At 39.8% G+C, this 17104-nt stretch overlaps 1 protein-coding gene across 1 annotated transcript; it reads right to left on the reverse strand.

Annotated features, from left to right (window-relative positions):
- Positions 1-12661: 12661 nt before the first annotated feature.
- Positions 12662-15333, reverse strand: LOC102297962 (peripheral myelin protein 22). The gene is made up of 5 exons (XM_005940324.3): positions 15181-15333; positions 14343-14436; positions 14075-14168; positions 13826-13966; positions 12662-13700 (listed from the first exon to the last, which is right to left on the reverse strand). Exons 2-5 carry the CDS (start codon positions 14418-14420, stop codon positions 13543-13545), a joined length of 471 nt encoding a protein of 156 aa, XP_005940386.1. The 5' UTR covers positions 14421-14436; positions 15181-15333; the 3' UTR covers positions 12662-13542.
- Positions 15334-17104: the final 1771 nt, after the last annotated feature.

Genomic DNA, 17104 nt, shown 5'->3' on the forward strand with positions numbered 1-17104 from the left:
ATTTGGTCTGTCAGCGCTGTGTGACTGTGTAGAGGCAGAATACGAATTCAGGATCAGTGCACATGTATGCGTGTGCGCATCTGTGTGTTTGTGTGTGCGTGGGACGTATCCGCATGAATGAAGGACCAAATTCCACATTAATCAGAAACGAATCATGGCAAACCACAGGATCAAAGACCTGTCAGCTTTAAAGATGGCTTCATGCCCTACAAACTTTGAAAAATTGCTTTTAGCTCATCAGGAACTCCGCTTCCACCCAGAAACAGCATGCCTATGGCTCAGACCGTTCAGTACTTTACTCCTTTCAAAGAGCTTTCTCTCTTTTCACCCTATCTCCTCTTCTCCTCTCTCCTGCTCCTTGTCTTTTATCCTCATACAAATAACGAACAAACTAAAATAAATATCTGACCTACATCATAAGAGCCTGGTGTGAAGCAATTCATCTTTTTTATTTTTATTTTTTAAAAGAAGCTTCTTTGGACAGAAAGAATGAAAAGCACTTTGTTTTCTAATGACACATCTTTTATCTACAATTATTTTATTTGTGAATTCTTTATAATACTTTGATATAATAGCTCTAAAAAACATTGAATGTCATGTTTCTTACTAACTTTCCAACACTAAAATTCTCTCTACTAAACTCAATCCTAAAACCTTAACTATAAGACACGATTCATTCCAGATATTTAAAAGCCTGACACGAAATCACTCCTACTTCATTGTGAGGTCCTTCCCCGGGTACACGCACTGGAGTTTCCACATTAAATGCTACTTGTTTCCAGAATGGATAAGGACAGTTTTAAGCTTTATAAACGCTAAAAACAGATTTAAGGTGGCCACAGAGAAATGTTCCTCATAAAAGTAAGTCAAACTCTTTCCAAGACAATAAAAAACTTTAGATATGTGCACATCATTTTGGCTGATGAACTCATTCCTTACCATTGGGATGAACTAAAGGGACTCAACTGGCACCTTCCAGGCGTGCAAACTTGATGAGAACATTTCCGATTTGCTAATTTACCATGTTTTAAATTGTCAACACTTATTTCACATCGCCCACAAGAGACATGCTGCGACATCATGCCTTGCAGTGTTTTCAGCAGGCTGATCCCTGATCAAACAGAATTTGGTGAGCCACAGTTGTCAGGGTTAGTCAGCTCCACTCACGACTCAAGTTTAACAGTGTCTGAATGGGACCTGTGAACTCTCGCAAGCTTAAGATGAGGCTGCTATGATCTGGTTGCCTGGCTAGGAAATAGCCGCGAGCACTAGACGTGAGCGAAGCAGCTGACTTGGGAGTATTTCTGTTCACTTCACAAGTTATTGTACAGCTCCACGCTTGTTTTTAATTAGAAAGTTATGACGAACATTTATAAGCAGTTGTATGAGTTGTTTAATTTATAGTCATCTCAGCATGTCACGGTGGAACCGTACAAACAAATACAGATAAAATTGAAAAGGCTAACTAGTGCAAAGGGCTCAAAACTCCTTTCTCAGTTGAGGTGACGTTTTACAGCCAGATTAGATATATGACGCCTCTGTCCTGTGGGAAATAGGATCAGAGGTATGAGCATGTGACATACAGTCCCTTCCTTGCACAGGACTGTATCACACACTGAGGATTAAGAGACCTTTCTGATATTGAAAGAGAAATGACTGCTAATCAATAACATCAACATGTTGTTCTACTTTTTGTCCTTTTTTTAAAAAAAACCCCTCAATTGTTCAGTGTTTATACGTTTATACATAATGGTAGCATTACTGTGGCGATTATTCATGTCACGCTACAGTGACATGAATAATGGCAACGTGCACCTTGTGAACGAAATCAGAACTTTGATATGCGCCAAGCTCCTAGTGCTTGTAATAGCTCACTGTGATGATGTACAGCTTTGGGTTCCATGTCAAGGCAGTGCTGTGCTCCACCTCCAGCTTTGCATTGAACAAATCCTCATCTTACCCCTGGCTAACCCAGAACTTCTCCTCATGAATCCTGCGTTTTATGATCCAGAGGTTTAGTGTTGACGTTTGCTCTGCTGCTGGTCATATGTCGAGGGTGGGGGATAAACTTGACAAAATGAACATGGTGTGAACTTCAGCACTGTCAAAAGGCTTCTTGACACGCTGACAGGCCCAGACGGAAAAGTCTTGTTAGAGTGCATAAACACACTTGAGGTGTCAATGTAGCTGTAAAAAACACTTGTTACTTCTGTCGAAGACAATATGATATCTACTAGAATAGAGCCTTTTCTGACAGCAAGTTTAGCATATTTGTTTTTCTTTTCCCTTTGAGCTTTTCTATATAATCTTTTTTATTTAGAGCATGGGTAAATGCATGGAGGTGTTGTATACTGATGGTTAATTGAAGACATTAATGCCATATAACGTGGCGCTGAGTCATACTGCATCTGCACTGCACAAAGAGCACAGAAAGGTAGCATTTTTCTTGGATAAATCAATAGAAAGTATGCAGACTATTCCTCCTTCAAATGCAGCTAGCGAAAAAGGTCAAGGCTCTGACAGCAATTATTTTCTGCTACTAGCTCAGAAAGAAACAATTACCAAGTTTACCACTGGACAGTTTTCCATACAACCACAGAGAGCTCAAGATGCGTAGTGTAGTAAAGGCTGAAAGGGAAGAATTTCAAAAGCTAGAGGTTTGTCTGTGGTCCAGCCATCAGAAAATCCAAAACAATACCTGAATAGTGCTTCAATAGCACTGCTATTGAAGAAATAACGCAGGTTTCTACGATATTGTGTAATGCCATGCACACACTGAAAGTATACACATATTGTATTTGTGCTTCCTAAATGAATACTTAGTAACAGCATCAAAACAAATCACACATCTCTCCACACAGCTTTGGAAATCTGGTTTGATGGAGGCACCTCAAATTTTCACGCTTGACTTCCCCCGCTAAGCAGAGGACCTCTGTATACAGGCTGAAAGGTTACCGGGATCATTAGCTGATGCTCTTTATGATACAGCTAATGATCACCATTGTTTGCCTTTACCACTCGAGGCTTTGTGAGAGATCCAGGGAATGAACATTCAAGCTTAGCATGTTTTTGACTTTATGGATTTCATTTATAGAATTTCATTTTTTATGCCTTTTCTTTGATGGATTTATAAACAACGATGCAGATTTAACTTTAAGCCAGTGGTGAATCACAGCTGTGCAAAGTGTGCCCCTGTGTTTGTGAAAGCAACGTGTTGCTGGAAATTTTTTCCTTGCTTAAGCACAACTCACTCATCAGTTCAGACTTTTCCAAAACACATTTAAAGGGTTCACAGCCTTGTGTGTGCCTGGGGCACTTTTGTTTGCCTGACACCATAAATGAGGAATTAAATCAGGGACACTTACATAGACATTTCACTCAACCAGGCTTATCATAGATAACTGGTGCTTTCATACAAGAAAGACAACAGAAAGACACTTCTCCAGGGCAAAGAACATTTTTTATTCATTTATTGGAAGCCTTGAACCAGGGTGGATTATAAGCCTAAATAACTTTTAATTATTTTAATAACATATTCATTCTCAATTTTCAAACATGCAACATTTATCTGAGATAAAGAGGGAAAATATCATAGACTAGCAGTCTGCATAAAACTGGCCTCTAACATGTTCTGTAAGACCAAAACATCAGTTTATTCAATAGAATTGATTTACATTATCGTCAGATAACATTACATGAGACACTGTATATATTTATCCTCCTGTGTATTCAAGGTCCAGTCTCCAGGTCACTTGTAGACAGCATGTTGGGATGGACTTTGGATTCAAAATTGTCAAAATTAGCAAAGCAACAGATATACAAAGACTGTTACAGCTCAGTATGAGCTGCTAACAACAAAGAACCACCTTTCTTTGGAAGACCTGCCTTTCCGTTAGCTACACTGCAGTATACTTGACTGAACAGACTGAATAAACACTGAGAGGCCTGATTGTTTGATGCTGGTGTCTTGGGTTCATCTCCTCTGGATTAATGTGAATGCACCATTGAATAGCTGTGTGTATCTATATAGCTATATTACATATAAACTTCTCTCTACCTGCCTGTGGTGGAATCTGAAAGGGATAGTGAGCCAATACATCACTCCCTTACCAAATTATTTACAAGTGAAGCTTAAATATAAACAGGTTTAATTGCTACCTGAAATGTGAGCCTGATTGAGAGACATAACAGCATTTCACATCTTCTATTTATTGTTCATTTGCTCACATGTTTATACCTGCTACCCAATTAGGCTGTGGTCAAACTGAGATTGCATTATTGAAATTATTTATAATATCCCTCCCTGGATGTAATTTCATTACCTTTCAAAAGGATTTAATAGGAGGGCATATTACTACACATATCAAATGATGCATGATAAATGATTATATCTTTACTTTTGCTATTGGGAGTGAACTACTGGCATGAGTCTGGAATACTGCTTAGGCTTGTGTTTCAGCTGTGGGCAGCCTGGGTAATCATTAGTGATATGGCTCTTTGTACACTGAGACCTGGATTTTCTCATTGTCCAAGTAAGCAATCACAGAACAGCTGTTTGTGCTCTGCGGCTGCAAGCAACAAGAAAAGAGGAGAGATCTTCCACGAAGCAGGTCATTAGATGAGAACATGGAGTCACTGTCAATATTTGCACTTCACAGACATTTAGGGGAACCTATTAACCCCATCTGAACCAGAGGTTCAGTTCGGGTTCTCTCGCTCAGTGTTTAGGTATGTGAAGATTCTCACTGGCAGGGTTAACTGTGGGATGACAATATTTAGACTAATCTCTTACGACTGGGGTTCCTTCGTGTTTACAGACATCTTTAAAAAGGTTTTCTGGTCTCTGTGCTGCTTACATTGTCTGGTCTCCATCATATCAACACTCTTTACAACCCTAATTGGGCTTTCTTACTCATACATCCTTGTCTTGGATTTATAAATAAGGATAAATTCCTTCTACGACTGTGGATGTTAAAAATGTTAAACCAGTCAATCAGCCAATCATAATCAGTCATCAGACAGAGGCTATTGAAACAGAGTGTACAAAGCTGGTAGCTTATAGGCCTGATCATTAACATACTTGCAGCTGCAGCATGGCAACAACAGACTTGACCCAAGCTTGTAAAAATACAGTTGTAACAAATGTAGGTGAATTCACACAAACATAACGTAACTTGAAGTTGAAGAACAAGAGGGAGATTATCTTACTTCTATTCAGAGCATGCCGACTATGACTGGGATTTTACTACTATCTGTATGAGCATCATCATTTCGGAACCAGCAACCTCTGAACTCACCTGAGTGAATAGGTCTGAGTATGTGGCGCTTTTATCTGGTGTAAGCGACCGTGCTATCCACCCTTCTATGAACTCTGAGAGGTGAAGTGTTTGCTAAAGGTGTAATTCAAGCTTTCCTTGTTCGAGACCTCAGCAGACACCGAGGCTCAGGTGATCAGTCACTATAGAGAAAAGCGTTCAGATTGGGGAGACAAACAAAGACGCCCACTCCAAACACCTCTAGCTGCTCTGGTCTCAACTCCTCATCCACTCTCAAATCCGCTGGGAAGACTTAAGCCACTGGCCAGGGTCACTGAGGTTGAAATAACACAGCTACTTCAGTTTGACCCACCAGATCAGGCCATGACCGCCATCCTTCATTTGATCTGCCAGCAGATATCACATCTATGGGCTTATTTAGTCCACTGACCGATTAATGGTTGTAACTGGATCTACCTATGTATGCTTACTATCTGTGTCTGTCTGTCTATTAGTGGCTTTTGGGTATTTTCAAAAGGTGCAAGGTCAGTTGTGAAAATAACTATAAACTAAGTGGCAATACTATGGAAGACTGTTATGTGTAATTCATTGTTTGCTTCAGTAAGGCTTGATAATGAATGACTGGTGTACAACAGGTCACCAGCAGTGAAATACATGTAGGCATCAATTATGGGTTTTGTTTCTTTGTGTATAACCACCCTCTGACTGTCACAGCCAAACATTTCATGGGTGAAATGATCAAATGTGACAAATTCTGTCTTCATGATGAAGATCACCCATTTGTTTCTGTATGAAGAGATTTGAATCTCTTTGGTCTCAACTGTATCATGGTTTCAAATCAATTTTTGTGCCACTTTGTGCGTAATTATCTTCACATGTGCAAGCACTCACAAGCGCTCTCAAATTATCCACATATTTTCATCTACGACTCAAATGTGGGAAGCGCATTTGAAGCACATAAATGGATCAGCAGCCGTCTAACCGCTGTACCATGTTTCCCAACAGCGATGCATCTCGGCACTGTCACACCGCTCTTTAATTTGGAGGATCTCTGCTCAGGCCTGAAACACCAGAAAGCAGCAAACACTCTCCAACTTGCTGCCGTATAATTAAAGAAGAAATGTTTGCCTCACTAGTCTTGTCACACCAGTATAGAAACCCTTGTTAGCCACCAGCACTGAATTACAAGGTCTTTGTAGCTGGCCATATAACATTTGAAACTGAATTAAGTGTATGAGTTGTATCTGTGAGAGAAGGACACACACGCAGAAATATGAAGGGAAATTTGACGTATAGGAACCAAATGTAACATCACCCCCCAAATTCTATTTATGGAGACAATTCCAATGTGCATAAAAATAGCATTCGATAATTGATTTTTTTTTTCCCCCACCACATGTAATCACATCTCTTCTTACTCAATGATTATGAATCTTGCTTCTGGGACTAAGTTATTAACAAGATGCTGGTTTAATTAAGTCTCGAGTTGCAGAAGCAATGTTTTGAATCAAATACTATTCTATGTCACTTGAGATTGATGAACGCACACTGTCACAATTTTTTGAGGCTTAAATACAAAACAGCACTGAAAATGGATTTTTTTAAATTCATGATGTTATAGTGTTGCATTTAGTACCTCTGACCCCGTTGCTTCCACACAGCTGACTGCTATTGGAAACAAACCTATAAAGAGCTTGAATGATGGGCAATTTTGTGTTCAAGCTCACGGTTTAGATAGAATATGTTAATGTTTAACGTACTTTACGGATGTGTTTGTATGCTTCACTGTAAGTGTTTGTGTGGGCGTGTGCATCCACATAGTATTTGTAGCCATGAGCATTTGTGGCAATGAGCTTTTTACAGTGCATCTGGAAAATATTCACAGCACTTCACTTTTTTTACATTTTGTCATGTTACAGGCTTATTCCAAAATTATACACACAATACACCATGCAGATCAAGTGAAAAAAAATTATGTCTTTTAGATTTATTTATTTATACAAATAAAAAGCAAAAATATAATACGTATTCACAGCCTTTGTTTAATACTTGAAGTGCCTTTGGCAGCAATTACAGCGTACAGTGTATAGCACACCTTAAATTGGTGTTCCATCAGGTTGGATGGAGAGCATTGGAGTCCACTTGTAGTAAGTTAATAGGATATGATTTGGAAAGGTTCACGCCTATAAAGGTCCCATACCTGACTATGCAGGTCAGAGCATAAACCAAGTCATGAAATCCAAGGAATTTGAGATAGGAGGTATTGAGGCACAGGTCTAGGGAAGAGTGCAGAAAATCTCTGCAGTACTGAAGGCCTGAATGCACACAGTGGGCTCCATCATCTGTAGATGGAAGACGTTTGGAAGTATCAGGACTCTTCCTTGAGCTATCAGGTTAGAAGGGCCTCAGCCAGGGAGGTAACCAAGAACCCAGCACTCCCTTTGACAGAGCTCTAGCATTGCTCTTTGGAAAGAAGAAGACTGTCCAACCATTTCTGTAATGCCCCACCAATCATGTACGGTAGAGTGGCCAGACAGAAACCAGTCCTCAGCAAAAGACACATGACAGCCCACTTGTCCATGAAAACTATGAAAATATCACAGAAAACAAAATTCTCTGTTCTGATGAAACAAAGATTGAACTCTTTGGCCTGAATGCTAACCATACCTGGCCAATGTCATCCCTACAGTCAAGCAAGGTGGGGGCAGCATCATGCATTGTGAATATTTTTGGCAGCAGGAACTGTGAGACTGAAGTCAATTCAGCAATCTGCAGAGACATCCTTGATGATAACTTGTTTCAGAACACTCTCGACCTCAGACTGGAGCAAGGGCTCTGCACTGACACTCTCCACCCAACCTGATGGAGCGTGAGAGGTTTTGTAAAGAAGAATGAAAGAAACATCCCAAAATGCCTATGCCTAGCTTGTTGCATTATATTCATAAAGCAAACAAAACGAAACAAAAACTTGAGGCGGTAATTGCTGCTCAAGTTGTGCCAGCGAAATATTGAGCAATACTCAGTGAATACTTGTGTACATATTATATTTTTGTTTTTTATTTTTAATAAATTTGACAGAATTTCAAGCAAACTTCTTTCACTTTTTCATTAAAGGGATTGTATATAGAACTTTGATAGAACTTTGAGGGGGGAAATCTATTTTGGAATATGGCTGTAACATGGCACAATGTGGAACAGTTAAAGCCCTGTGAATATTTTCTGGATGCACAGTGTAAAGAAATCAGAAAACTATTATTTTCATCTTTATTCATTGTATCTTCATGCATCCAAGGACAGACATAGCTGGGAGATTGCTGTGCATTTTGAGGGTCTTGTTGCAGGATGTAGCGTCAGAGGTCATGGGCCAAAGGGGAATTTCAGGTTCCACATCTACAACTTTGCCCAGACTGTCAGGGCCGCTGTCAAAGTGGGCAGCCAGCCGCGCTCTAATGTGAATTAGCAAGACAATGGGGGAGTTGAGGGGCGGGTTTAAGATGGGCTTTGATTTCTCAGAGATTTATAGGCGTGATGAAATCAGCTTTGAATAAACAGGGTTTGGCCATTTTCTCTATCGTTTAACTACATCTGAAGGCTCCAGGGTTTGTTACGGGGGACAAATACTTTGGATAAAATGGCAGAAAATCTAAAGAGAAAGAAGAAAGGCGGGCTGCAGCTTCTTCTGAAGTCCACACATGTCTCATTCGGGGACCCATCAGCTGGCTGAGGCCCATTGTATGTTCTGCTTCACGACTATTACTGCCTTTCCAGAGAAATTCCCAACTAAAGACTTATGGAAATTATTCTGATGTGTTCCTGGGATACCAAGAAAACATTTGGCTGCCAACATGTAAAGGTCCTTGGCTGCTGTTAAACAGTTTAACGCTAAAAAGAGTGAAGAGTGAAGCATCCTGGTCTTTATCAACCAGTTAAACAATTTTGATGTATGTATACCTCAACCACATTACCCAGTGTATAGTGATAAGGGTTGCTTCCTCTCAATCCCCTCTCCTCTATCCTCCATGTCCTGCAGTAAATACTAAGTGCCCCCAGTGACCCTAACAGTGATAAATAACCCTTAAGGTTAACTACGTTTCAAATGGAGCAGTGAGGCCATTATAGGCCTCCAGAGTTTTCTTGACATCCTCAATATGTTATCTGTATGCCCAGGGACCTTTACCAGAGTAACATTAACTGAGCTCTCTTTTGTGTCCCGATGAAGTTGGAAGAGCTCTTTTAACCCAAAAACCTGAGAAGAAGTTTTCAATCTTCCGTCTAGATGTTTTTACACGTTCTGTAAGCATAATAAGTCTAGGTATAAAACGCATGCGTTGTGTGTTGAACGTGACACGTTTTGTGTGTTGTGAATTGACCTGCATTTATTACTGAAGGAGCACACGTGCATACAAGTGTCTGCAGAGATAGTGCTGGGTAATGAATTCATGATAACTGCAAATTGATGTCTTGGAAGCAGCTTTGCATTTATCTTTCTCGGTTACCGAAGTTATCTTTGAAAACGTCTGGAGACTGGAGATGTTGTGATTCATGTCAGAAGTAACATGACATAAAGTGTCACTTCTCCTGTAAATGCTGATGGAAAAAAAAAAGACAAATAGACAGCGACGATCAACCACATTAGTCGGGGGGAAAGTGGCTGTCAGGAAGTTCAGCAATCATTTTGTATAAACACCATCTGCACACTGTAGTTTTATGCAATTTAGAGTTTTCACCCATAAACTGATGTGAAGTGCAAGATATCTACAGACTCTTCTAGATCAAAGACAGGAGCCTGTCTCAATACACTGCGGTGGCAACTTCTGAGAGCAAGCACGAGAGAAGATTAGCGTCATATTACCCCAGTACATATGCTTTAAACAGGAAACAGAGTGTCTTCTTCATGATTCGAAAAGCCAGTAATATAACCTACGCCGTATGTATAAAACAATGTACGAACTTCCAGCTACAGCTTTGTTATTTTCTGAAAGCCATAAAAATAAATCTGGATTATCCTACACCAGGGACATTAAACTCTTTGTAGTCCAACACCTCCAAATTCATCGTCTGCCATTCGTTGGAAAAACATATGTACTGAAAATGTTCCAAATGTGTGTATTGAGCCACTCATTTGCAAAGCAGACAATTAACACCCTGAGTTCTCTCAACACTTGCAATTTCAACAGTATGTCACAGTGAAGCTACAAAAGCACAAAAGCTCCATATGTTACAACTTTGAATAGAAAAAAAAGATTTGAATTTCCACATATTTACACTTACTGTGTCCTCACAGCAGAAATGGCTGTGAATCTTATTAGATGATGATGAAGAAGAAGAAGCTATTTATGAGTTCACTGAGACACTTTTTACCCTCTGCACATTTAACACCCATGACCTAATGGGCAACAAAGGTGTGTTGCAGTCACCACCTAGTGGCATAGCATCATTGTCTGCTGACAGCTTTCTCTTTTTTTGACCATGTTACATTTGTGACAGGTTCTGTCATACACAGCTCTATTGCTAACTATGGACAATGCATGTCTAAGTACACTTTTGCATCATACGCTGATATGAAATAACTGAGTTCCACCAGCAAAAATCATTAAATATGTCAAGATTTATTTAGAAGTAGTGGTATTTTTTTAATCTGATCAATCTTACAAAACCTGGGAAAATTCTGACCACCCTTGAGACAGTCAACTTTTTTGTGTTATTTTACACAAAGCAGTTAAGCACCCAGACAATTAATGATCATGGAAAAAGAAAAATGTTCTGACCACTGCTTATGATTCCACTAGGTGGTGACTGCAACACACTTTGTTTGTTGGGTCCTTTATTTTTGCTCCTTCAGACTTGTTTTTGTGGTAAAATGATTCATTAAGCTTTGGTACTCTTTAGTTTTGTGTTAGCATACAATTTAAAAACAAATGTTGAGACAAAATTAGAGAGGCAAGGCTGAGATGGTGGCTATATCGGACAAAGGATGCTAAAGATGGAGCTGTCAGAGACCAGGAACAGAGGAAGACCACAGAAAAGATTTATAAAAAAGTGAGGGGAGACATGCAGTGGATAGTAAAGACAAGGTGAGACAGAGGCAGGCAGTTAGTGTGGCGACCCCTTGAAGCAACCAGCTGAAAGAAGACGAAAAAAGCAATAAAAATGATGATCAATCACATAATTTGTTAATAATTGGCTTATCAATAAATGGCACGCAGACCGTTAAATTAATGTAGTAAGCAATGCTATTTGGTTAGGTGTAGGGAAAAAATTTGGGCTTGGGGGTAAAATACATCCATTCATGGGATTAACTCTGTATGTATTTAATAATCTACAACAGAATCACTGATCAGTAATAAAATCTTTATTACAATTGTTTATCATTAGCAAAAAATATATTGCTGTTTAATTGTTTTATGTGCCTCAGTGTCATCAGAGTGTAATGTTATCTTATCAGCTCATAAGGACTACAATAAAATACTAATCATAAAGCAATGTGTTGCCCAAACAAACAAAAGTAAATAAAATCATAACTGATCATTTGACATGGTCAAATCATGTTAATAAGTAAAAAGAATCTTAAACTTATTCTTAGCCAAATTGAATTTTAAAAAAAGATATAGCATATGTAAATCTACTAGTATGCTTTCAATATGTCACATTAAATAGAAATGATGCTGGGGAGAAACTGTCTAAGCAAATTCTAAACAGATCAATGTCTTTTTCTGAGGCACTTTGCACTATTACATTTTTCTTGTATTTTCCCCCTTTTTTATTTTGGTTTATCCTCAGAGATGCTGTTGAGACATTCTTTCCTTAACCGCGTTTTAGTGGGATCTTTGATTTATGCTGTTTTGCTGAAATAATGTCTGCATATGGTGCCAAGTTTCCAGAATTTGATAAGCACGTCCTCGAAATGTAGCCAGGTGGAGCTATTTGCATTCATAAAATTGCTTGTTCTCATTTCACCCATACTTGACAATCAATGGAAATTAAATGAAAGCTACATGAAAAACTGCAGATCAGCAGTTTACCTCCATTTACTTCCAACTCTATGAATGAACAAGAGAGAGACTCCTAACTTTTCAAAACCTTTGATTTACATGATCGTTTAATCTGCACCATTCTTGCCACACACCATGTAAATATAATGTAGCACCATGCTTACATAGTGAAAGTGTTTATCACGGTAGTTTGTGGCTATGGTGAACACTCTTATTCGCAGGCATTTACGTGTTTTGTGTGTCATAGCGCCACCAAGAGGTACAAAAATATGGTGTAAAGACACAATTGTGCCATTTCCTAGTATTCCCCATACTACTAAAAGAGTGCAGATAGCCCATCCTACAGACTTCTGTGAAGCGTGCACATGATTAAACCTTTCAGCAACAAGCAGATTTATTTTCAAAAGGTTTATTTAGAATACTGACAAAAAAAAGGCAAACTCGAGTTTGTACAAAAGCAAATTAATCACAGGACATGACACACTTGCAACACAAAGTAGGCTATACAGTTCAAGCATAATAATAAAAAAAAGAAAAGAAAAAAAAGCACCATTTTTAAAACTAGGTTACAAAATGCAAAACATTTTTATTTGGTATATCAAGTACAATGATAAGTCAGGAAACAAAACTTCATGAGTATTAACACTTATTTTCAATTTTGAGGGTTTTCTTACTTCCTTCAAGAATTAAACAGATTAAGTAAGGCACATGGATCAAAGCATCTGACAGTTAAGACATAAAAACAATGTTAAAAAAAATAAGAAGCTTGATATTCTGGCTTTTGAAGCGACATCTCTTTGGCACAGCTGCATGACTTGTGAAAGACACAAACTCTATCACATAATTGAGCATGACAATGTTAACTTGACAACATTATGTACACAATGTATGAAAAAATGTTATAAATATGTCTAAAAACCACAGACACTATGTACATCTTTGTACTGAAGCAATGCAATGTTATTCATCTCATCACCGATGATGGATTTGTTGAAATCAAGTGCCAGCATGCATCAAAAATCAATATGTCACCAATGCATTTCCAAACACACACTGATAACACAGGTGTGGTGTTGAAAGAAAAAAAACAGATGTGATGTTTTCAGAGAAATAATGGATACTGAATACAGCAACAAAAACAAATTATTTTGTGTTGGTGACACATGCACTTTTGTTGGGATGTCAGTCTATGGTCTGTGGGTAGTAAGCACAGTGCGCTGTTGTAGTAAAGGGTCTCCTAACTACCCTTCCTTATTTCTCCTCCCCTGATTCTTTCATTCTTTCTTCCTCAGGACAATATAAATTAGGCCACTGATGAGACACAGAGGGAAAGCCACCCAAGCCAGCACATACGCATACCCGAAGTTTGTATGGGTGCCATCATCTGGACGCATCACAGTGTAGATGATTGCCCCGCACATCACAAACACACCTAGGAAAGATGAGAAGAGAGTTGAGGGGAATCTGAAGGAAATTGGCATGAATGTAGATGATCTCACCACTCCACCCATTTCTTCTCGGGGTGTGACCGTCAGCATGTGATGAAGTCATACTCACTTGCTAAGATCTGGAAGATGGCAGTGAAGAAGAAGCGTCCGCCCTTAACTAGTCTGAACAGCTGATATAAAAACGCAATGAGGGAGAAGAAGCAGAAGAGCACTGACAGGATCATGAGAGCTTGCACTGCTTGGATCCAGTCTAGGAGGCAGACAGAAGAGATGAATAGCATGAAATTTAACTTGTGCATCACTTTTCAGTAACAAAGCACGCTGCATTTTGTTTGTTTTTCTATAAACACGAACAAACCTTCATTGCTGGATGGTTGGCAACGGTAACCTCCATTGTTTGTTGAGCATTTGTACCATAGATCTTTGGCACTGTTGTCAGCTACAGACCAGGCCTGATAAACACAACAACACGGAACCATTTAACCTGTTACTGCTGTACGTCCAGTAGCAATATTACAAAGCAATCAATCGCTGAAACAACTCCTTGTCTATTCAGATCACATCCTCATGCTCCATTCTGTATTTTTCGCAATTTAAAAGTTGACAAAAGGTCTCACAGAACTTACACTGGCAGCTGTCGACACGATGAGGAGAATGAGAATGATTACGTGCAAGATAAGCACTCCAAGCAGGATGAGCCGCATTTTTTTTCAAGTAGGTCTGCAGAAAAGAGAAGACATTTCACGTGAATTTGTCATTACACCAACTCTCTTCTAGGTGTGTTCACTAGCCTATCTCCACGCCAGAGGGCGGCATTACCTCACTTATGCATCGACCGCAATGTTTACCTCAATGTGAAAGTATTCCCTTACATTCAAACACAGGGCGAAGAAGGGAGGACCATTGACTATTTCCCGAAGTTAATAATTAATGTCGAGTTTAACGTCGAGCTGCACAAATTAATCTATTTTTGTCAAAGTGAATCAAAGTATTGAACTTTCGATCTATTTAAATATCCAAACGACGTAACTAACTGATTAAAGCAATACGGGTTTGCATAAAAAAAGTCGTTGGCTAAAAACCTGACCATGAATCAGCTGTCTGTGTGAGTAAGGGAGACGGTTTCTCGACTAATCGGGAGCACGCTGCTGGAAAACAAACTCAACCCATCTCTATGAAAAACATTCCAGAAAAGTACCGCCATGCGCGAGCCACAACTTTCCCTGTTTGGTAATCTCAAGTACAAAGCACCTAACTTTAAAACTGGGAGAGACTGAGACTCTCAGGCAAAGTCACAGCTTCAAACGGTTTAACGGGTTTTGCGTCATAAAAGTAAAATCCATGGTCGATTTTAAGTCCCGGGGAGAAGTCCTGCTGTATGAGGGTAAAACTCAACGGGGGGAAAAATGAGATCACTGACTATAACAAGAGCATGGAAAAAGCAAATATATTAATCCCACTTACAAAAAAAAGGCCAATCAAAAGTTGTTGGAGTTTTTTCTCCGTTTAACGGATCGAGCTGAAGAGAAGAGCTGGGAAAGTATCACCTTGCTTCTGCTTCGCGACTCTCTCTAGATACTATTCCAGATGTAGCTCACACACCCCAGTCTGTGTCTTTCTCCGCCTGAACACCGCCCTGCAGGCCCTGCACGTCACCAGAGGCCTACTCCTTTCTTTTCCCCCTCTGTCTCTCTCTCTCTCTTTCTCTTTCCTCCCGTGGAGGCCCATCAACGAAAGTGAAATCTACAGGACTGTAGTATAACCTGTGGCACTGCTGAGCAAACCTAAAGACTTCCACAGACACACAAACAGAATTCCACACTTTCCAAAACATTAACATAACCTGCTGATATAAAACTATGTAGAGTTGGTTCATTCATTACATCCAGAGTGCTCATTCATTTTCTTATTTGTACAATGACAGTCATGATTCTTGACTTTGTTGCATTTGATTGCAAACAAAACTCATTGATCGTCATAAAACACACATGTACACATGTCAAGCAGTGTGTGTATGTGTGTGTTCGCACATGAACCAGCGAGGTGCTCTGGGGGCCCAGAATGCCTGTGTGTGTGTGTTTGTGTGAACTGAGCCTCATGTGTTGTCTCTCCAAGTCTATGAAGAAACAGGGGAGTTTGTCCAGTGCCAAAGGGAATTAAAACAGTGCAGTGTTTTGGTCATGCTACACTGATGGAACGGCTTGACTCGAGGTCCATCGATGGGTTACTAAGATTGCAGATCAAAGCCCGTCAGAGTTCTGTATCGCTCATTACACTGCGGTCTCGTGCCATTTCCTCACAGTGACAGAGCTGTAAACCCAAATTAAGAATGGCAGTGACAACAGCGATAAAAGAACAAGCGCACACTGCTGCTTTGAAACCATCACAGTCCAAACGTGATAGTCATCACCTGCTGCAGTCAGAGAACACAGCTCGTGCCTGCCCTCTTTCCTCTCCCTTGCTGTTCTTGGCCCATCAGGTGGATTCCTGTGGTCTGTGTTTGTAAACACGCAAAGGGATGAACTGTGGGCTGCTGTACAGCCTCCCTGTGGGATGCCCAGTGAGGGAGCACTGTGTGTCCTGGCAGAGTTGGAGAGGCAAAAAAAAGAAAAGAAAAAAAGACAGCTCTTTGACAACCGCCCAGACCACTGGATGGACGTGCCACTGTTTATGAAGATGTAATTGGTGCAGTGGTCAGTGGGGGCAGGCTTTGCCAGCAGCAGGAGAAGCAGGAGGAAAAGATGAACCTGGCAGTGCAGCTGGAGCAGGTGTGAGAGAAGCTTACAAATCTCACTGGTGTAACACTAGTCTGCGGTCAGGGAGAATTCACAGGCAATGCAGTTTTGTTACTTACAAAGAGGATACAGAGCAGGAAGGATAACGCTGGATCTGACTAAAAATAGAGAAAACTTCAAACAATAATAGGACATAAATTATAAGGTTAGATTGTTGCTGCTGCTGTTGTGAAATCTCCTAATGCAGTATAGGTGATGCATTCCTTAGCAAATGAAGCATTATTGCAGTGAGCCTTAATGTGCCCCACCCTTTACTTTTGATTTAATAACCTCTAATAAGAATGCAATAAACATTTCATTAATGAAGCTGTCGGATTTTTAATCATATTTATAAAAACGGACAAAAATCGGTTTTCTAATGAAATTTTTATGCGGCTGTTTGATGTTTTAGTGATGAATATTTTAGTGTGAAACACACACTTGGACTACAACAGAAGAAGAAAAAATCCTCACATACTCTGGAATGCTGTAAAAGCTACTGCTGCTCGCTTTGACTGATTACTTGGTTCGCTCAGTGATGACTCAACTGTAACCCTGTTGAGTTGTGATCTCTGTTACATGGCTGATAGCAAACCCAAAGCCATCACCCCCCC

This window comes from Haplochromis burtoni, unplaced genomic scaffold (assembly GCF_018398535.1).
Source record: "Haplochromis burtoni strain Fernald_Lab_line unplaced genomic scaffold, NCSU_Asbu1 Contig_290, whole genome shotgun sequence".
Classification (NCBI taxonomy): domain Eukaryota; kingdom Metazoa; phylum Chordata; class Actinopteri; order Cichliformes; family Cichlidae; genus Haplochromis; species Haplochromis burtoni.

What these genes read in the sequence shown, in the direction of transcription:
- LOC102297962 (XM_005940324.3), bottom strand. Translation starts at nt 14,420, where the DNA reads ATGCGGCTCATCCTGCTTGGAGTGCTTATCTTGCACGTAATCATTCTC. An exon ending in TCGTGTCGACAGCTGCCAGT is followed by an intron (nt 14,169 to 14,342) that starts GTAAGTTCTGTG and finishes TGTGTTTATCAG; the next exon opens with GCCTGGTCTGTAGCTGACAA. An exon ending in CATCTTCCAGATCTTAGCAA is followed by an intron (nt 13,701 to 13,825) that starts GTGAGTATGACT and finishes CATCTTTCCTAG; the next exon opens with GTGTGTTTGTGATGTGCGGG.